Source organism: Equus caballus, chromosome 8 (genome assembly GCF_041296265.1).
Source record: "Equus caballus isolate H_3958 breed thoroughbred chromosome 8, TB-T2T, whole genome shotgun sequence".
NCBI classification, from domain to species: domain Eukaryota; kingdom Metazoa; phylum Chordata; class Mammalia; order Perissodactyla; family Equidae; genus Equus; species Equus caballus.
Window position 1 is genome coordinate 47,123,955 of NC_091691.1, and position 22,473 is coordinate 47,146,427.

General features: G+C 48.7%; 1 protein-coding gene across 3 annotated transcripts in view; it reads right to left on the reverse strand.

The window, feature by feature from the left end:
- Positions 1–22,473, reverse strand: part of CABLES1 (Cdk5 and Abl enzyme substrate 1) — a 106,275-nt gene that overhangs the window by 34,490 nt on the left and 49,312 nt on the right. For 2 of the 3 annotated variants that reach the window (XM_014727759.3, XM_070220726.1), the window contains exons 3-4: positions 21,038–21,130; positions 3,777–3,854 (exon numbers count right to left, since the gene is read on the reverse strand). In XM_014727759.3, coding sequence (XP_014583245.2) covers positions 3,777–3,854; positions 21,038–21,130 — 171 coding nt within the window. The remainder of the gene's footprint in view (positions 1–3,776; positions 3,855–21,037; positions 21,131–22,473) is intronic. The other variant, XM_023647500.2, reaches the window with a different exon arrangement.

The window sequence follows — 22,473 nt, forward strand, 5'->3', positions numbered from 1 at the left end:
CTGTTTTTAAAACTTTCTTGTGATGAAGCTGGAACTGTGCAGTATCCCCTTTAGCAAGGGGGTACGTGCTTATCTGGAAGAATCAGGCACATGTGGCCTGGCCCACATGCCTAAGTACAACAGAAACCTGGGCGCTAGAATCCACAAAGGCTGCAGGCTGGGGGGCACAGGCCTGGTTTCAGTGTTGCTGGCTCTGCCGGGGGCGGGGCGGCTTCACCCCTGGGGCCTCAGGCACCCATGCTGTGGAGCAGGGGCCCACACCACATCATCTCTGAAGTCCTTCCCATCCCTGAAGGTCTCTGACTTACAAGGGTCAGAGACAGAGCTATAGCGCAGAAGTAAAGGAATTTTCCACCGTGGAAAGGTATTAGTTAATATGTGCATGAACTGAAGTAGTTTAAAAAATATATGTATATAATTTAGTAGTATAAATATTTTTATTTGAGCATAGCTATTTCCTAAAAATTAGTAAATTATGATAAATGGCAGTTATTCATAAATAGAATGTCTGTTCATTAAGAAATTTAAAAAGCAGAGTGCTTCTTAATCCTGCTGCTAAATTATGATATTTCAAATTGTGCTCAGTTTCTTATGTGAGTACCCTCACAGAATATGCTGCAGAAACAAGTACCAAGGATCCGATTATGGGTTTTGTTAGAGAAAATTAACCTTTCTGCACCTTGATTTCCTCATCCATAAAATCGGAAGGAAAGGCGAGTTTGAGTTTACTCCTGTCTAAGCTGTAAAAGGTTGCGTCCCGTGAGCTCACACACTCATTCTGCTTCTTCATCTGGGACAACCAGCAGAAGAGCTGACCCTGCTGGTGATCCCAGGGTAATCCTCCTGACAGACACAGGCCTTCCCGCTGGGAAGGAGACCTGGGCACTGACACAGCCCCGTTCCCAGAACCCTGGCTGCCAGCTGGCACTTCCCTGTGGTGTTAAAATGTGAGAGCCACGTATTTCCACCAGGATGTCAAACAGAGATAATATGAGAGGTTCCTTCCTGGGTAATTAAAGTTAAAACGTACTCCTATCGGCTTTGCATAAAATGCTGTGGTCTTCAAATTAAACGACACAAGGTAGTAACTTGCCACCCCTATTCTACAGAGGAACAAATGGAGGCTCACAGAGGGTAGGCGAGTTGCCCAGGCAAAAACCTGTCAGTCTCCCAAGCTCCCCATATTGACTCCCACTCTCGTTCGCTGTGAGAAATCTAGGGTCCTCACAAGCTGGCCCCACCCACCTCTCTGTGTACAGGCGCCACGCTGCATCTGTACACAGGCACCCTGGGAGCCTCAGGAACCTGGAGGCAGTTATCACGAAAGCTCCATTTCCCAGATGGGTTTCCGTGAATATGGAGCTCATCTTGCCTCTCGGCCAGGGTGGGTCACAGAAAATCCCAGGGCTGGACAGACCTGGGTTCAAATTCCCGTTCTTGCCCAAAGTTTGAGACCTTAACCTTTGAGGATCAGCAGTCTCCTCTATGAAATGAGGATAAGCATATGGGTACCAGAGTGAGGGGACCCCAGAGCTTGGAAATAAGATCACCCTTTGAGAAGGAAGCCAACACGAACACTTCAAAGATGAAAGCATGGAGAAGCCAGATTGTCTTGGTGTCTTCAGCCTTTACTAAAAGGAGGAACCAATCACATGTGAGTTTTAGTGTGTTTCCTCTCTTGGCTGTAAGTTCCAGGAGAGCAGGACCCAGGTCCATGTTCCCCTACCTTTCTCCCAGTAGCTAGTCACACAGTAAGCATTCAATCAACGAATGAAGGGAACATAGCTAAGGAAAGAATATGTCAATCAGAAAGGTCAGCAAGGGAAGCCCAGAAAAATAAGGCAGACACTGCAGTGCCCATGCCAGTCCTGGCCATGAGAGCTCATGCTTGCAGACAGCCTCCCACCGGTGATTCAGACTCCCTGGAAGTGTGCTCATGCACTGGTCACATTCAAATATTCTGGGCTCTGGGGCCATTACTTATAATGAGGTTAATGAGCTGGCCTCTGGTCTGGGAGCTGGTCTAAGCTAGTGTCTCCAGGGGATGAGCCTGCTCCCAGGTGCAGCCAGATCTAGGACCACGGAGGCTGACAGGATGAGGGAAGCTTCCCTGTGAAGTCTCCTGAGGACAGCCCGCTGGCCACGCCCAGGTCGTCCGTGAAGCTCTGAGCTGCAGGATTTGCTGTTACTTTTCCTAGAACACCTCCTTTGCAAAGTTGTCATAGAGATGCAGATAATGAAGAGGACAAGCACAAAGCAAGTGCTCAACCAACAGTAAGACTATTATTGCTCTTTAAGGCACACATCTGAAAAGCCACCGAGTCAGGAATCCATGAACAAAGACATGCTCCATCCCGACCCGTGGAGCGTATGGTGTCGAGTACAAACAAGGACCATGGTAAATTGAACAGGGTGGAAGTCGGACAGATCTACAGAGGGAAAGGGAAGGCCAATGTGAGTGGGAATGATGGTGGAGAGCTCATGGAAGACGATGGGAGATGAATCCACGGTGAATCAGCATGAGGGGCCACACTGTCCTCCCACAGGGAAGTGGTCATGCGTGCTAGTGTGTGGCTGTCACATGACCAGGAGGCCATCCCAGCATTTAGTTTGCAGAGGCCAGAGCTGACATCCCACAAAGCATCCGACACAGTGAACTGTGCTGCCCTAGATACCAGCAGCTCCCTGACAACAAACGCTGGATGCAGTGAACTGGTGAGGGGACAAGCGAATCGAGATTCAGAGGTGGCTTTGGAAGGACAGAGCCTCACTTACCTACTTTTTTTCAGAGCAAAGGGAGGGGCTTGTTGATTTAGAGAGGTGAGATTGCTTCTGGCCTGTGGTGAATCACACAGGTCTGCTCCTGGTACCACTCTGCTCCAACTGCTGGTCAGTCTCCAGCCCCAAGCCCAAGGTGCAAGGAGGCAGGATGGCCACAAGGTTTGTCTGATTCCTTTCCTGACCTACCTTTCTCCAAAAACCAGTGAGGCCCTGTGGAATGGGGCGGGCCCCATATTGCTCTTGCTTTACAGAATTGGAAGAGATGACAAAATAGACACATAGACAATGGAATATACTCAGCCATAAAAAAAGAATGAAATCTTGCCATTTGCGACAACATGGATGGACCTAGAGGGTATTGTGCTAAATGAACTAAGTCAGACAGAGAAAGACAAACACCATATGATTTCACTTATACGCGGAACAAACAAAAGAGGAATAGACTCATAGATAAAGAAAACAAACTGGTAGTTACCAGAGGGGAGAGGGGTTGTGGGGGCAGGCAAAACAGGTGAAAGGGATTAAAAGGTACGAACTTCTGGTTATAAAATAAATAAGTCACGGGGATGTAATATACAGCACAGGGCACATAGTCAGTAATATTGTAATAATTTTGTATGGTGACAGATGGTAACTAGACATCGTGGTGAGCACTTTTGTAATGTATATAAATATTGAATCACTATGATGTACACCTGAAACTAATATAATACCGTACGTCAATTACACTTCAATAAAAACAAACAAAAAGAAAAGAAACAGCAGGCAATGTGGTGAGGACACGCTGTGCACACACATGCGCACACACACAAAATTACAAGGAAGATTTCTGGCTGAAAAGAAAGCAGAATTTTTTTTCTTTCAAATTTACAAGTACTGAATTTGCAGTGTCAAAGTAAGGCAAGTGTTTTGAAATGGAAAGGGCAGCCACACTACGCACACGGTGTCTGCGCTTTTCACCCAGAGCACCACAAAGCAAGCATGCGTATACATACCCAGCCTGGGCACTGTCACGATACGGCAGCACGGAAAATATACTACAGAAGGATCTTCTGCCACTGACAAGGACTATTCTAAAAAATAAAAATAAAAACAAACAACAAACAAACTAACTAAATGCAAAGATTTAAATTAAAAAAAATTCTTCAGCAATTAATCGTTTGTGGAATTCAAAGCAGTATTTGCCCACTCCCACCACCTCCTCGAACAGATGGTATTCTGTGCTCCTTGCAAAATTCAACCCCAGCACAGAAGTACGCAGCCTCTCCTTATCCAGATGTTAACACGCGGGACGCCAACCAGGGTCTCCAATGAGTGCACGTGAATCCTTCCTGGTGAGAGCTGCTGGCTGTGAGCTGTACACGCAAGATGGGGAGACAGAGCTACGAGTCAGGGGTGCCCAGTGCTGAGCCAACAATCATGCCATTTTTAAACCACTGACTTCTACTCCGTAGTAGACAATACAAGAGCAATAGTGCCAGATACCGTGAGCAGGCAGGACACTCAGATGTCTTTATGATCATTTGGTTTTTCATATGCTGGCAGCTTGTTAGGTTCTGAGAATAAATTGAGGGAACAATTACATAATCAGTCTTAGCCTCCACTCCTGCTATAAAGATACCACTGGAAACAGTTCTACACGGTGCTCTTATGCAATCAAAGGCCACTTAAAAAAACATTAAAAAAAAAAACTCTCAAAAGTACTTATCCTGGCATCTGAGAATAACGTTTGCCAAAGAGAACTGCTGATGAAAAATGGAGAAGCGAGCGGAGGAGATCAAGAAAACAACATTCTTTAGCGCAATGGCAATACCCATCAGATATGGAGCTTATTGACTTGTATCTGTTCCTTCAATAACCGTCATAAGACCACGGAAAAAACAGCACCACTAACTGCATCAGGGCTGGGGATGTTTGACCCTGCTTTAAAACTAGGATATTAAATTGCCTACCGTTCAAGATAAAGTAGGTCCCTGGGGTGGCACACCAGGCCCTGTCTTCTGGCTCTTTCTGCCTCTCTGGTCTCAACACACACGGCATTTCCCTCTGCGACTTATCATCCAGCCATGTGAAAGGACCCCCACCTTAAACCCTTGCTGTTTCATACCGCTGTCCTCTGCATGCTATTTCTGCTGCCCGTTGTGTCCAACTTGGTATGCCCAGTGAACTCCTACTTATTCTTCAAAACCTGGCTCAGAAGTCACCTCCCCAGAAGATAGCCCCCTTCACTGTTTCCTTTCAGAGCTGCCTCCACTCCTTATTTCCACTTGCTGGGGTGCACTGATCACAAAGCCACTAATCATTTGTCGCCCTCCTCTTTTAGACGGGGAGTCCAAGGGTTTAGCACACGGCCACGCTGCCACGAACGCAGCCTGGGCAATGCCGTGCTTCAGAGCGGCCCCGAGCCCCTGTCCCTAGGAGGCCAGCACCGTGGCTGGCTGTTCATTCCACAGTGATTCACCGCTCCCGTGGCCGATGGGACCGAAGCAACACTCCCAGCTTCAAATCTCAGCTTTGTCACCTTCGTATGACCTCAGGCAGCTTACTAATTCTGAGCTTCAGTTTCCTCATCTAAAAAAATAGGATAAAATCGGTAACTATCTTATTGGAATGCTGTAAAGAATAAATGAGTCCACAGTGGGAGAGCCCTTGGAAAGGTGCCTGGCAAAGAATACACCTGCAATAAATATGAACTGTTTTCAGTGGGAACTGCCTTCTTGGTTGAGTAAGTTTTACCAGCATAGTACCTAGATTCTGAACCTCTGCAGACCTCTGTGCTTAAACACACAGGCCTGCTAAGATGTGACAGGCCGTGCTACATGGACGCTGAAGGATGACACATGTGGCCTGTCTACAAAGATGTAACACACACACAGGTATCTCTCCTCTCTCAAGGGAGATATTTCTCACCAGATACCACAAACCCAAACCCTGGCTGCTGCTGCAAGGACAGAAGCATCTCATCCAGAGTGGACCGCCAAGGCCTGGGGGCCAGGAGTTAGAGAAGTCATGATGAGCACAGCAGCTGCTGGAATGAGCCAGGCTGCTCGGGCACTCGCCCACGGAGATGAGCGTCAGAGCTTCTGGCATTGTGGTGCCTGTGTAAATTTACGTAAACAGACGTAATTATAGGTAACACTTACTGAGTGTCAATTATGCCAGATTCTAAATGCTGTACCTGACGAGGCAAGTAAGTGACGTGCCACAGGTGATGCACGAGCAGGTGTGACCAACCAAGGATTTGAACTTGTGCTCTTTACCACCACGTGCCTCAATGCTTTGCTTTTAAGACTTACTAGAAAAGTCTGCTCCTGTGGGTTTGACTGGGTACTCACAGTGGGCTTGACTGGACACCAAGGAGTCTGCCTTCATCCAGATTTTCTAGGGGGGCTTTCCAGCCTGGCCTGCAGGTCACCAGGCAAGGCACGGGGAGGGGGCCAGAGGACGACCGATCACAACAGCCCTGACATGAGAGCTGCTGGAGCCCCCGGCAGCTCTTACTCCCGCTCTGCTCAGCCTGGGCCCCTTTCCAGAAGGAAGGACAGTTCTCCATACTCCCCAACCCCCACCATCCATGCAAAAGAAAAGCCTGGAACTACTCATTCCTCGTGTCACTTGACATCCATGTGTCACATCTTCTGCAACACAGGAAGAATGTGTTGAACAGACTCAACCGGCTTAGTGTCACTGCATTTTCTTCATTACTCAGTGCTAACGTGTCCTTCCTTCCCACAGACCGAATTTGTTTGGACATTTTTAATAGAACAAGAAAATGAGAGAATATAAGTGCATGTGAAATGAAGTATTCTTTCTCAAGTTTTGACCACAATGCGCCTATTAGTAAATGGGCTGCACTGTTCTGTTAAACTGAGCGCTCACACTGTGTGGTCCTCACCATCTAGTTCCAGGAGAGGCTGACGGCTCATTCAGACAAAAGTGTTATTCTAACGCACAGGTCAAGTTTAGCAACTATGAATGTGGACTGTTTCCCAGCAATTCCAGTAGGGTGGCCGATCTCAAGCAGCTGGGTAGGGAGAAGAGGTAAGCAAGGAGCACCACATCTCTGGGCACTTTCCTTCCATTCTCGGGCCCAGCTGCATCCCACAGACTCCCACTTTCTGCAGGGGCCAGAGGAGGAAGCCAGAGCAGAGACCTGCATGGCAGCTCTGTACGAGGTTTGCAGCTGTTCAAGTCCTGGGGAGCTGGAAATAGCCAAAGAGGCCCCCAAGAACACACCTTCTGTGTTTCCTGAAGTAGCTCTGGAATCAGGGAGGGACTTCGGGCCTTATCCAGAGCAGGCAGGTATCAATAAACGGTGAGGTCTCAGTCTTCTCTGTTTCCTACACCAGCAACTTCGAGCAGCGTGAATCTAAAGGCAGGTCCCACGTGACCAACAGCTGTGCCCAGAACTGAGAGGGTTCCTGTGAATTTGCAAACTTGCTCTTTACGAGTATCGAGGGAACATCCATCGCGATGGAAACGCCCGAGAAGAAAATCCTTAGAGTGCCTCTGTATTTGTGGAAGAATTAACTCAGATGCTAGAGGTCAAGAATGACATAAGACGCCCAAATGCCATTTCCAAGGGGCTTCAGAAATTGACCACTCCCAAATCATGGCCTCCAACCACTGTAGTTATCTTCTTTTATGCTCAAATGGTATGCAAAAGCCACATAATTTTCCCCTTCTGTGACATATAACTTTACTTGGAGTCAAGGTGACCAGAAAGCATTACCCAAAAGATTATGACTTCAAAAGAGGAATTAACTCCAGAGAGATGGGTCTTTAAGGAATTAAAGATCACATTTCCATACAAACTCTGCCAAAGGGGAAAAAAAGCATAGCAAAAGAGAAAGCTTCCCAGGGCTGCAGCCCATGTGGGCAGAGCTGCCTCAGGATACAGAGTTTTCCAGACGTTTCCAGGAAGCAGTGCGAGTGCTCTGCAGCTGCAATACTGGCTAACCTTCTTCTTCGAGTAGCTTCATTTCCTTGCTTGGGAAAGCATTTCTAGTATGAGGGAACTTATGGCTTCCGGCCATAAAGCTTCCAAATCCACACTCAGCCCTTGAGATTCTCGAGTGTTCAGAACAGCCAGGAGATGCACAAGTGCCCCAGAGTTGACAGAGCGCCATGGACCACTTTCACTGGATCGCCTCTCAACCCCTCAGCCCAGTGCCGACAACGTCTGAGCAGGCAATGTCTAACGCCATCCGGGACCCTTGAGGGTTCCCTCTTATGCCAAAAACTGGCTTCCTGTTCTATTTCCAGAACTGTGGAGAGACTGTTGGTTGTGAGAAGGTCCGACCTCTTCCAGGTGGAATATCCCATTATAGCAGAATATTCTCTTAAAGACATAAAAACAAGCAATCCACTTCAAAAGCTAGACCAAAGAAAATCACATTCACAACAATGGTGGATGAGCACAGTGAAGCATGAACACAGCCCAGGGGCGTCCAGGGCCCAGGGGTCCACAATAGGCACTGGGACCTCACGGAGAAACGCATTCCCAAATTCTGTAGTTCTTCCCTACGTGCCCAGGAAGCAAGAAGGAACACACTTAAAAAGGCAGGTGCTGCGGGTTGAATTGTGTTTCCTAAAAAAGACATGTTGAAGTCCTTACGCCTGGTACCTGTGAATGTGGCCTTTGGAAATAGGGTCTTGGCAGATGTAATCAAGTTAGGATGAGGTCATACTGGATTAGGGTGGGCCTTAGGTCCAATGACTGGATTTAGTAAAGAGAGAGATCTGGAGATACCCAGACACACACACAGAGGGAAGAAGGCCACGTGATGATGGGGGCAGGGAATGGAGTGATACAGCCAAAGGCCAAGGATACCACGGATTGCGGGCCGTCACCAGAAGCTGGCAGGGGTCGGGGTGGTCCTTCCTACAGCCTGCAGAGGGTGCAGGGCCCGGCTGACACTTGACTTCTGACTTCTGGCCTGCAGGACTGTGAGAGGACACAAGTTTGCTTTAAGCCACCCGGTTGCGGTACTTTGTAGGGCAGCCCTGGAAAGTGAACAAAGCCGGCACTCAGTCACTTTCTTCCCAGTGCAGCTCAGTGTCACACATGCCCTGCTCGGCAGGTCCTCTGTGCACTCGGGCCACGCCTGCTGGTGCACAGAGAAATTAACGCCATTAGCACCGATGCCAGAAGACAAACCATTATGAGGACACCTGAAGCGCACAGCCTGCCAGAGGCACGCTTCTCAGCTCCTCTGCTACCTCTCTGCCCACAACTGCCCCTTCCTCCTCTCACAGTGCTTCGTTAAGAGCTGGGAGAAGGGGGACTTGACCCCTTTCTCCCTCTCTCTGAAGGGCTGGCAATTACAGGTAAGTTGAAAGAAAATAAAAACAAAGGGTTCTTGTTTACTCTATTTAAACTCTCATTGGCCATTGGGGGTGATGGAAACACTCCCCTCACTGCGGGATGTGCCTTCTCTGGGTACCAGGGCAGATGCAGAGAACCTGCAGGGCTGTAAGACCGGTCCTCACACAGCGACTGTTCCCTTCCATTCTGGAGTGGGATGGAGACAATATTCCAGTTCAGGGAGCCGGGAGCAGGGCGGAGCCTGTGGAGAAGAAGGACCTAGAAGGCTGAGGAAGTGGCGGGGCTGGGGCTTAGGATCAGGGTCGGGCCCTGGAGGAGGAGTGGGATTCTGACAGGTGAGAACGGGGAACGGAGACACCAGGATGAAGGGAAACACACCAATGCAGTGATGAGTGAGGCCGCACAAGGCATCGGAGTGAGGGGCCTGGGGGACACAGAGCTGGCACAGACTAGGCGGGAGAATGCACCTGCAGATCCACGCTAAGTAGCCCACAAATACGAGATGATGGTCTGATCATCAGTGGAGGTGTTCATCTTCTTATCATGACTGCCCATACCCTGCCACCTCCACGACCACTTCCATCACTGCTCATATCACCACCACCACAGTGCAGGCCTCCACTGCCCGCTGAGGAGGTGCACCTGATCCTACGAGGTGGGGAGAGGTGGAAGAGTTCTGAGAAACAAGTTATATAACCTTCCTCTTCTCCCTCCCTTCTACAACTATTTTCTGAGCAACTACTCTATGCCAGACATTGTGCTCGCTGCTGGGGATCTGCTGATGAGTGACAGACAAGGGCTCCATCCTCAAAGCTTTCGGTTGGGTGGGAGGTATTTATACAGGGGTGTGAGTGCCCTAAGTGGGAAGTAGAGGGCGCTAGCGAGCACATCAGAGGGACAGCTAACCTGGCCTGAGGCAGGCAAGGTGGGCTTCCTGGAGGAAGTGACAGCTAAGCTGAGACCGGAGGAAAGAGGGGCATCAGGCTACAAGGAGAAGATACACTGGCAGAGGGATTGGTAGAAGTCCAGGCTGGGAGGAGAAGGAGTGGAAGGCCTATTTGAAGACCTGAGCATGCAGTAAAACTCTCTTTGCTGACCGCCACTTGCCTGACCCACTAGGGTCTCAGACCACTCCCCTCTGAAAGTCACTCTGACCACACCCGGGGCACACTCATAGCTCAGGCTGGGAGGCTGTTCTCCAGAATACCCACCTGGGTTGTACACTTACTGTTAGTTACAACATCCCAAACCTGCTTACACCAGTTGTACCTGTAACCTGTACTTGTTCACTAAAGACTGCACCAACTAACGAAATGTGGAGGGACAAAGAGAAATGCTGCGTCTACGAAAAACAACACTGGGTGCTTTGAAAAATATTCAAACAAGGCAAATCACTAAAAAAAACAGTGCAGCTGAACTTGGTGTGGGCAAGACAATTATAAAAGATTAGGAAAAAATTGTAAAAATCCAAGAAAACGTTGCACTTAGATTCCTGGGTCCCTTTAAAGAGGTCCACTGTGGACACGGCAGCAATGGCGTGAGTGATGCTACGTGAGGTCGACGCCACAAACAGAGTCCGATCCGATGACCCAGATGCAAAGAAAAGGCCTGGCATCAAAAAACTGTTGATGGATAATCACCAATATGCCTTAAATTGAAGTATGATGTTTAAGCTACGTATGCAATTTTTGTGGGTATTTCTTCCACCAATTACTAACCTCTCCCCTTAACCAAGCAATTGGTGTAAACAACTCAGCATGGCTGGCGGCTGGCGTGGAGGTGGAGGAGTGGGAGAAACTGGTGACATCGTGGGGCTGGGGGGCTGCGAGCGATCACCACAGGGTGGTGACTGAAGCTCCCCCAGAGACAGGGAGCGCACTAAGAAAGGAAGGGCAGGCAGAGGGAACGGGGCAGAGCTCCTAGCAGCGCGGAGAGAGGGCGTGAGTGTACTGGGGCTGCCACAATGAGGTACCGCACGCTGAATGGCTTATACAACAGAGTCGATTGTCCTGCAGTCCTGGAGGCCAGACGTCTGAGTTCAAGGTGTCCACAGGGCCATGCTCCCTCTGATGAAGGCACAGAGGATTGTTCCAGGCCTTTCTTCTAGTTTCTGGTAGCTCCTTGGCTTGTGGCAACGTCACGCCAGCTCACGTGGCCACAGAGGCGTTCTTCCTGTGCGCGTCTGTCTCCAGATTTCCCTCTTTTTTTTTTCGTAAGGAAGATTGTCCCTGAGATAACATCTGCATCAATCTTCCTCTATTTTGTATGTGGGACGCCACCACAGCATGGCTTGATAAGCAGTTTGTAGGGCCACGCCTCGGATCCGAACCCACGAATGCCCCCTGGGCTGCCAAAGTGGAGCACATGAATTTAACCATGACGCCATCAGGCCAGCCCATAAATTTCCCCCTTTTATAAGGACACCAGTCATATTAGAGCAGGGGCCCCCCCTTGCTCCAGTACAAGCTCATCTTAACTAATTACAACTGCAATGACTCTATTCCAAACAAGGTCACATTCTGAGGTACTGGGGGTTGGGACGCAGCATAAGAATTTTGGAGGGACACAATCCAGCCCATAACAGGGAGGAAAACAAACCAAGCATGGTGTCACAGAAGTCAGGAGGTGCCCTCGTGAGCCCTGGAGCCCTCTGCTACCTGCACCTCCAGGACAGCACTGGGGACCGTGTCCTGAAGCGTGGTGCTGCCCGGAGCCATCTGCTGGCCCTAACTATGGTTTTCTTCTCACACTGCTGCAAACCACTGGTGGGGACCAAGGACTGGGATCCCCTGGGCTCCCAGGCCCTCTGGCCAAGCAGAGAATTGAAACAGAACGGGCAAGGGAAGCTTCTGTCCAACCCCTAAATCTTTCTTCTGTGACTCATTTTATTTCCTGTAAATCAAACTGGTTGGAAAGGAGCAACAAGCACTTGCAGGCTGCAAACTTTCCAGCACCATACATCTGCACACATGAGGCACTGAGCACAGTTGCTTATGATTAATATAATTTCTCTCAAAAGCTTAATGCAGAGTCACAGAAAAAGCCAGCATAACCTCGGTGCTTCTTAAAGAAGTGTGAATAATAAAACCTTCGTAAACTCTGGCATGTGGTGTGTGGTGACCCAGCTGTCCGCCGGCCGCAGGGCACATGCATTGCTAGCTCCAGTGGCGGCTGCGTGAGCCTAGCTCCTCCCCTCCTCCCACCACTCAAAGCCCCAGGGAGCAGGGGAAGCTCAATGGATCAGTCATATGTGAGAGCTGCTCTGGGGGACATCCGGTGGTGGAAGAGGCTGGGCCCAGGAGTCTAAGTGAGGTTTGGGGATCCCTGAAGGGCTCCTCAGTCTATCCACTCACAGTCCCTCAAGACTGAGATTTTGCTGACAACTGGTTGTAAACACTAATGATGATATGGATCAAGATGCTTCCTGCCAGCCTCCTGCTAGGGCGGGCGGAGGCGGGTGCAGGAGGCAGCCAGCAGGGTCTAGTCTTCTAACAGGAACACAAGTTCTGAGGGCAAAAGTGTGTTTGGGGAGGGGGGATGTTGCACGGAGCCTCACAGAAGATGCTCCACATCCATCAAATTGGGTGGATTCGTTTCAGGGAGAAAAGGCAATGACCTTTTCCTTCTCTCAAGAAGGCCAGTCCAGCCCTGATAGCTGGCTGTTTTACTTGTTGAAACGTGCCACTTCCTCCAACTCATTTTTCAGACTAAACTAGGCTGACAGATTGGAACTGATGAGATCACAAACAAGGTCTTAATATAGTTATTACCCATCCCCCCTTTTCCCTCCAAAATTCTCAGAATAAAAGGGAAAGGTTACCACTTGACTTCAGTTAGCGCACTTTTACCATCTCACTTTAAAAAGCAAATAGAGTGCCGAAATCTTACATCCATACGTTTTCTGTTTTCCTATTGAGTTCGCACTTTAAAGAGACAAAGCTCTAGCTGACTTCTTTATCTGCTCACACTCAAATCCTCTCAAATCTCTTTGAAAATCTCTCCCAAGGGACGAGACAGCCCAGTCCACTCACTGCAAAGAGCATTTCTCTGCCTGTTCAGAACGAAATGACTCTCAAAGCAGACCCCGGAGGAGGGCGCTGCCGGTGCACAGGGTAGCGCTTGCTGTGTACAACGCAGACATTCGAGAACCAGACGACCCAAGGGTGCCAGAGAATGCCCACAGCTGCTGCCGGAGGAAGGGTGATGACCACCTGAATAAAGGCTCTTGCCACCATCACTGTCAAAGCTGGAAGTGCCAAGAGGAAAGGTCCTTTCCTAAGAGAACCATGTCACTAGACACAGGTGACTTAAAAGGCCGTTGGCTAGCCTTCAGTCTTCACGCTCAGCGTCTCCACCTTCCGTTCTGATGATCCAGTTCTACCTGGCAGCAGTGAGCTCTCAGTCGGCACCAGCTGGCCTTGTAATGTCCGTCATCTTCCAGGGTGTACCTTCTCCCCGAGGACTGAGATTTGTCCGCACTCTCGTTTAACCTCCTCTCCCGAGCAGACGGTGGGGTTCTCAGGGACGACACGCGTTAGAGCGAACAGACTGGCTCTTCTCTATGAAGTCGGAGCTCCCACTCGCCAGGCACCCTCCTCACAGGATGCTCAAGCGCCCCCGTTCCAGATGCTGTGGCATGCGGCCGCTGGTCACCTCCCTTTAGTGACAATAGGTGTGCTCATACATTTGTGAACAGTTCTTTGAAGAGTTTGAGTCACTTTTGAACTTCATACGGAAATAAATTCACTTTTAGAAGACAATACACACACACCCTAATTTTCTATATAAGGTTATCAAAAATGACCTGCAATGCTGGCCCTCCATATATGGCTGGCCACAGTGACCCTGTTCAAATGCAAGCCAGGTCACGTCAGTCCTCTGTGCTCAGCACCCTCCAGGCTCACTTACAGTTAAAGCGGCATCTTCATGGTCCACCCTCCCAGGACTTCTCAGGGCTCATCTCCTCCTCTTCTCTCCCTCTCTCTCTACTCCAGCCACTGGCTTTCCTACAGTTCCTCAGGTACACCCCTTACATCCCAGCCTCAGTGACTCTGCAACTGCTGTTCCATCCACTCTGAATGCTCTTCCCTGCTGGGATGGCACAGGGCTGGCTCCCTCACCTCCTTCAGACCTCGGCTCAAAGGTCTTTCCATCAGAGAAGCCTCTGACCCTCCAGCATGCCCTGCCTCTACACCCCCAACCATCAGCCACTTCAGTTTTCCTCCACAGCACAACCATCCATCTCTCATAGGATACATTATTTGTCTGTCATCTGCTGCCCCAGCTAGCCTGTAACTCCTAGAAGCAGGATCTTTGCTGCTTTACTCACAGATCTATCCCAACACTTAAACAGTCCCAGCACAGAGCAGGCGTCAGCACCTAGGTGCTGAGCAGACTGAACACGGGTGTCCCTGCATTCCCTGGGGTTAAGGAACTGCTTTATGGGGCACCTTCTGTCTGTGTGCACCCATCTCCTTCTAGAAAAACGGCTGTTTATACACAGGCGGTTCAACAAAATGAGATGGAAGAGCTGGCTGCTCCCATTGGTTCCGCGCCATCAGCCTGCCCTCCATGGGGAGGGGCTTGGAAAATCCTAGTCCACCACAAAGGGGCCATCCTAACACAAACCCAGCGTCCTCAAATGCGACATTCACACTGATCGCAACACCACAGATGGCACTGACCCTGGCTGGGTGCAAAGTGACACAATTCTGTAATACTGTCCTCTGTTAAGACAAGTAAATTAGCTCAGTCTGCAGTACCATCTCATGGTTGGCCTCTACGGAGCACACTGCTAATCTACGTTCCAGGCTGTTTCTCACATGAACTTCTGAAGCCTTTACCCTGTGCTGTAATTGATCACCTATCTCTGCAACCCTTATTCCCGCTAAGTTTAACCTCGGCGAGCTGGGCCCGGCATTTCCCCTGTTGAAGGAACCGGGTCGAGGTCCTCATCTGCAACACGTTCTCCTCCTCCTGCTTTTGGTCTTCCACGGGGCCCGCGATGGGGCTTCCTGGCCTTCACTCTCCAGAGGCGACAACGCTCGAGGGAACACCATGCGATATCTCCTTCAACGCCCCTTCAGGCTGAGAAGGGCCAGTTAACAAATTTCAGCTGTCTGCAGGTTCTCCAGCTCCACGATCACCCAGCATTCCCTGGGATATGCTATAATGAGGAACAGTCTAACATTTTGCTGAAATCAAGAAACGTCATGTCTACGGCAGCCCTCTAATTTACTAACCTGGTTATTCCATCAACAAGGGGATGAAGTCAACATGACTTTTTCTCAGTGAAATCATGTTGACTGCTAGCAAGCGCCACTCTTTTCTAAAAGTACACAAACCATCTGTTTAACAGTCCATTCCAGAACTCCGCCAGCAATCAGCTCCAGGCTTGCTAGTCTATGATTATGAGAACTTACCCTCTGTTACCAACTCTCTTTCTGGCTTTCTTAAGGCAAATTTGCCTGGCATTTGACTTAGAACTTCTTTTATTCTCCATGGTGTTTTAAAGATCATTTTTATTTCTAAATTCTTTCCATTCCCTGGGATCTAGTCCTAAAGACTAAAATTCATTTAAAATTTAAGGCTTCTCCATTCATTTATTCCACAGACACTTATTGAGCGCCTACTGCGTGCCCAGCACATTGCTTTGTTTACAGTCTACATTTCACAATCCTGCTTGTTGAAGAAGCTAAAACTAGGCCAGCAGCTGACAGCTGCTCTGTCCTGTCCCATTAAAAACCCCAAGAGGTTCGCCACCCCTTCTCCCTCTTCTGAATATGGTTTTGAAAGCCCCATGGCTATCACCGGCATTTTATTTTATTGTGGCAAAATACATATAACATCAAATATGCCATTTAACCATTTTTAAGTGTACAATTGAGTGTCATGAAGCACATGCACACTGTTATGCAGCCAGCACCGTTCTTTCCAAACGTTTCCATTGCCCCCAGCAGAAACTCTCCCTTCCTCCTCTAGTTCCTGGGAACCTCAAATCTACTTTCCGTCTCTATGGATTTACCTATTCTGGGTATTTTGTCTAAATGGAATCGTACAAATTGTGACCTTTTGTGTCTGGCTTCTTTCATTTAGCGTAATGTTTTCAAGGTTCACGCACACTGCAGCATGCATGAACACTTCGTTCCTGTTTTATGGCTGAATAATATTCTTTTGTTAACTGTTCATCTGCGGATGGACACTTGGGTTGTGTCTACTCTTTAGCTATTGTGAACACTGGTGTAAAGGATCTGTTTGAATTCCTCTTTTCAATTCATGTAGGTACATACCTGGCAGTGGAACTGCTTACCCTCTTGAGGACCCGCCAGACTGCTTCCACACTGGCTGCACCATTTCACATTGCCCCCAGCAGCGTACGAGAGTTTCGGCTTTCTTTTCTTTCTATCAATGTTCACTTCATTCTGGACTTTAGTCTCCCTCATACTATTCTTACAAATCTGCTTAAGCCATTCTTTTATTGGTCTTTGGCCTTTAGCTAATGATTTTTAAAAATCGGAAGTCAACAGGGTTTTCTCAAAAATCTACGACATGCTGTCTTACCGGGTCTGGATTTCTCCTTCCCGAGCCTCCCTTCAATGACGACACTGAGCTTTGGAGTCGAATGCCTGGATCTAGACTCCACCCCCATTCTCCAGCTCCAGGCTCCACTGTCCCCCTGAGTAAACTGGGATGACAAAGCGTCTTAGTTTCCGATGGCTGTGGTGACAAGTGACCACAAAGTCAGTGGCTCAAAACAACACAAAGTTGCTATCTTACAGTTCTGGAGGGCAGAACTCTGAAATGGTCTCACGGGGCTAAAATCCATGGGTTCCCACTGGAGGCCTGAAGGGACAATCTGTTTCTTTGCCTTTTCCAGCTCCTAGGGGCTGCCACAGCCTTGGCTCATGGCCCCTTTCTCCACCTTCTAATCCAGCAATGGACAGTGGAGTCTTTCTCATCTTACATCACCCTAACCCTGACTCTCCTGCTTCCCTCTTCCACTTTAAAGGAACACCGTGATGCACTGGGCCCACCCAGATCATCCAGGGTAATCCTGCTATTGCAAGGGCAGCTGACCAGCAACCTCATCTCCATCTGCAAACTTAATTCCTCCTTGCCATGTTACCAAGCTAATATATTCACAGGTCCTGGGGATAGGACATGGGCATCTTTAGGGGGCATTATTCTGCCTAACACAATAGTAATATTTTCCTCATAAGGTTATTTTGAGGACTATTTGTATTATTTCTAAATCCTTTCCATTCCTTGAGATGAAGTCCTGAAGGCTGAAACTCATTTAAAAGGTCTCTCCACTCACTTACTCAACACTCATCGAGTTGAGGTATGAAACAAAGCATATCATGTACTTAGAGCTTAGCACCCAGTAAGCACTCAGTAAATGTTACCCATTACCACCTTATGAGACTCATAATTTTATAAGCCCTTTTGACAATATGGTGAACCTTCTGAGACCTGTCTTCCTAAAGCCCAGCCAAGAATTGCTTTCTTTTCACAACTATCCAGGCCAACACAACCTCCCCATCACCAACACGTCTTCATGTTACGGCAGAGGTAGAGCAGAGCACAGCTGTTCCTCCCAGGGCTCCCGTCTGCAGGCAGCCAGTGAAGAACTCACCACGCCTCGGGTTCTAACAGCGGGGCTGGGGCTTCCAGCACGGGGTCTGTAACCTGTGTTCAGGCTCCATCTGGCCCAAAGGTCTGCAGCCTGCCTCCAAAACACTCTCAGCTTGGTTCTCCGCACATTATCCACACACGAGGCCTTCTAGCAGGTCCCCAACGCCAGCCTCACAGAATTCAGACAGAGGAAGATGGTTTTTCCTTGAAGCAGACTCCATCCAGCAGCAGAACCACACCTTCTACTGAAGGTCCTCACTCCCATTTCACAGGCCGGCCGGGACCGCCAGAGAGAAGTGGGTGAACAAGGAGCCAGCCGAGGCCCCGAGGTTTCTCTCTAAGCAGAGACCCTGATATTACTGATCATGAGGTTGACTTGGGTTTTTTGTTTTATTTTTTCAGACATAAGTATTGTCTTTTATCATATTTGGTTCTCAGTTTTTAGTACTTTCCCCCTTACTATCTTAAATTGTGCTTACACTCAGTCAGGTCAGCCTCAGGACAGACGCTCCCTCTCATCTGTCAGCTGCACTCCAGTCTTTGCTGAGACCGGAGCCCAAACCCACCTCAAGGCTGCTGCCTTTGTCACAGGGTCAGCAGGTTTGGGGACAAAGGAGCCTCAACAGCAGGGTCTTCAGGGCCAGAACAGCAGCTTCGACCTGCAGGCTGAGGCTGGTCTATGTTAGTCGGAGGTCACAAGGAGACTCAGGGAGCCAGGCAGGCCGTGAGTGGCAAGACGTCAGGGCTGGAGCAGGGACCGAGACCATCCAGGCTGGGAGGCGCCTGGCTGGGTCCTGGGGACTGTGCAGGCTCCTTTTCAGTCTCTCTTCTCGGGGTCAGGAAGAGGCAGACATACTGGCACCCACGCCATTTTGCTTTCAGTCCACACCTTCAAGCTCATCAATGAACACCTCCAGCCTTCCCCGTAAAGCCTCATTCCTCACCAACAAGGGCAGGCAAACTGAGTCGAGTGGCTCCGGTCCTTGTGCAGGAACGCACCCTCTCTGGTGGTGCTGTGTGTGTGTGTGCCTCCATCCACCTGAGGTGGGGGAATCAGAGACCCCCTCCCCCCTCCATCGCACTGGTCCCTCCCTTCTGAGAGCACGACCAGGATCCCTCCTGCCCCCCTGCTGGACTGGAGCTCATCCACACGTCCCCAGTCACCCTCAGGACAATCTTCCATCTGCTGGCCAGCTGCAGTGGGCGCAATTCTCCTCCTTTCCCTTCTTGAAAGGCTGGGCCACATCCTCCCATTCATCAGCTCTTGACCACAATTTCCTTCTGTCACCTCAGAAACTGTATTTTCTTCCTGGCGTCCTCCTGACTTCTTCCTTTCATCCGTCCAAGAGCAATCCATCCTTGCTAATCAACCAGAGGGAGGAGGGAGCGCACCCCTAGCCTTCCACCTTCATTTGGCACAGCAAGAGCAGCTCTCACCTGGGCGGACACACGGGCCTCCAGCCTGTGGGTCTCACCCCAGCGCTAAGGGTCTGCTTTCCCGCTCTAAACCCCACTTCTCAGACCCTCAGATAAGCCAAGAGTCCGTCCTGGCTCCCTGTGAAAACTCCCCAGCAAAAGTGCCAGCAACTCATGCTTTCCAGCCTGTTTACGTTGTTGCTGGGTCACGGGTGTGCCGGGGAAGGCGGCTTCGTAACGGACGCTGGCAATCCCACTGGTCCAAACCTTCTATTAACTGCATCCTCTCACTGCCGAAGCATGCTGGGCGATTATCTGACTGCGCAGCGTCCACAGCATCAAGAGGTGGGGTAGACTATTAAGTCGGCCCACTCTTTTAGCTTTGTCACTGATTTTATTTATGAATTTAAAGGCTTTGTATGTTTATTTTATGGTTAAAGATCACAGACAAAAACACAAATGTAAATAAATGATGAGTAATTATTCTAAAAATGACATGAGTGGGATTTGGATTCAGTAAGTAAGAGCCTCAAAAGAAAAGACAAATATGGTGATTAAAGGAATAAGGCGCAATAATTGTAAGTGACGGTAAGAGTAAGCAGGAGAGAGAAATTCAGAGTATTCTGTTTAGCAGATGACAGGTGGGTACACTTAAACTAAAAGCTCTGTACTTAAAATAGGAACATATACTGACTACGTAAAAATTATCTGACAAGAGACGTCAATTTTGCTATTCTGAAACCACTGAATAGCTATAAAATTATGTTCTCTATTCAAGAAAGGTTTAAAAATAGGTATAAACTTCAAGAAAACAACTCTTTAAAAACTGTAACCATTAGTGTTATTGTTCAGGTTGAACAGCGTATCTTACACCAAATTACACTAATGCTGGGCCTTAATCATTCTGTGAGTCTAAAGACTTTGTAGCAGTTTTCATTTGGTAAGGATTAGAGAGCATTAGGGGGGCCATATGATCTGTAACTCAACTGGAGATCAAACGAAATGGTCTTTGTGGCAGGACCTCTGCTCAGCGATGGTGTCTCTAACCCTCCCGTTCAAGGGAACCCACGATCCACATCCCAGGTCAGTGGGGAGGAGGCGCCTCTAAGGGGACAGAACACCAGGGGATCCCAGAGGTCTTGGAGGTCTGTTCCCAGTGCCACATTCGCCACCGTGAATGGACTTAGCCAGTCAATGACAACGTGCCAGCAGTAATGATTCTGATCTAGTGTCACCAGGAGAGTTTTAATATCAAGGTCATATAAATTTCAACCACAATCATTTTCATTTAACAAAAGAGCAACTGAAGAGCTGGAGAAGCACGTGCTGCAGATGTCAGCAGGCCCAGGACTCCGAATCCACGCCCAGGAAGAATCTGCTGGCAAAGTCAGGATTCCACCCTCCTAAAGAGAGTCATCAAAGCTGGCGCCAAAACCGAGTTCAGGCGCAGATCTGGCGGGATATTTACTGACCAGAGCATAACAGCCCCAGCGAGAAAGGAAAACAAAACTGAACAAAGCAGAAAAAGAGGGAAACAACCAACCAACCAAAAAGAACCGCAACTTGTTTTTCTGTTTAAAGTTTTCTATAAAAATATATTTGAATACCATTAAAAACTCAGTTTACGGTTAATCTAAAAATCTCACCAAGCCTTGGTCACTGTTAGGGAGCATCATTTTCCATAGACTTCTTTGGAGGATTCTGGCAGGAGTGGGGTGGAGATGGTGTGTTTGGGAAGGTTGCATGACATCCTGTTTGTCTCAACAGTGTGGGCCTCACTTTGCTGGGGTCTGGCCACTCAAACGGCCCCCTCCTGCCTTTCCCCCTGGACCGCCCCCCAACAGGGAAGCTGGCAGGCAGCTTCTGCCGGTGTCGTACCTGCCATTCCTGGTATCATGTTGCCGCATGTTCTTGATAAAATGAATCTTCTTAAAGTTCTTTGGTCTGGGCGAACCTGAGAGAGTTCGACATCTGAAAAATAAAGTCATTTCAAAATTATGGTCAGTTGCCCGCTGGACAGCTGAGACCTCTCCACACAAAGACAGGAAGGAAAGACCAGACAAACGGTTTGAGTCACCCCAAGGATAATGAGGACAATATGGCTGGAAGCAACGAAGCTTTAAAAAAAACCCCGACGACGACAGACGACTTCCTTGATAATACTGATAATAATTTATATGGGTCTCTGAAAAGCCAGCTAATGAAAACTATTGTCTTCAGTTACAATAACATAAGCTACATGGATCGCAAACATATTATTCCTCCTGGTCATCCTAAAAAGAATCCTCCTGTGTCAACACAGGTAACAGGAACAGAAAACTGTAATGTAAATTTAAAGGATGTAGAAAACCGTAAATTTAAAGGACTTAGAGGGGAAAAAACACTGGAAAATCCAGTTTAAAAACAACCCTGAATCATTTCTCTTCCATAGCAGGACTCTGGCCTGAACGGCCTGGACAGTTGCCTCAATTCTCCATTTGACTAGGCCCGGAAGTCGTAGCTTTACTTTGAATGCGAATCAGAGACCCGGCTAGTGACTGTTTTCTTTTTAAGATAAATTTTAAATAAATATTTATTGAACAAAATGACTTGGATTCAAATTATTTTTTCCTGGAATACGACATGTGCATGCACTACAGGACCGACAGAACAGACCACAGGCTGAAAGGTCTCCTGTATACTTTTTTCAAAGTCATCTGGCAAATTCTAAGTTACACAGCTACTACAACAACAAGAAAAAAAAGCAAAAAACCCAACAAATAAGAGTCTGAAGTTTGGTCTCGTCCTCAGAAAGGGAGCTGTGACTTTTCTATTTCTGTTTTTGCTACCAAAATTCTTTGTTTACTTAAACCTTTCTGACCACAGGGCCCAAAGGCTGGCTCCTGCCTTTGGATGTGGGTACCAGAGAACCTATATTTCAGAGAGTCAGTTCCAGAAAAGCAGTGCCCGGCTTCCCAAAGCCACACTGAGGTCTGGGCTGGGCCCCTCACCCGAGATCAGTCAGTTCTGTACTCTGAGGCTTCAGGCAAGAGAGTACAAGATGACCCAATGAGGAGGTATAGCTGAGGGCAGGTGGGGTGTGGGCGCACGCTGGGGCGGAGGACTGGGGAAGGAGCAGGGTCACAAACATGCACAACTCCAATCTTTATTCTCCCCAAGGGCCCAGCTCAAGAGAAAGTGGGTGATGTTCCCAGTCCAGAGCTCAGGGTGTACACCCTCCAACCCTCCTCCCCACCCTCTCATCAGGGCAAGTCTTCCTTAGAAACCCTTTCCCAGAGGGTGCTGAAAATTATTTTTTTTCCATAAGAAACCCC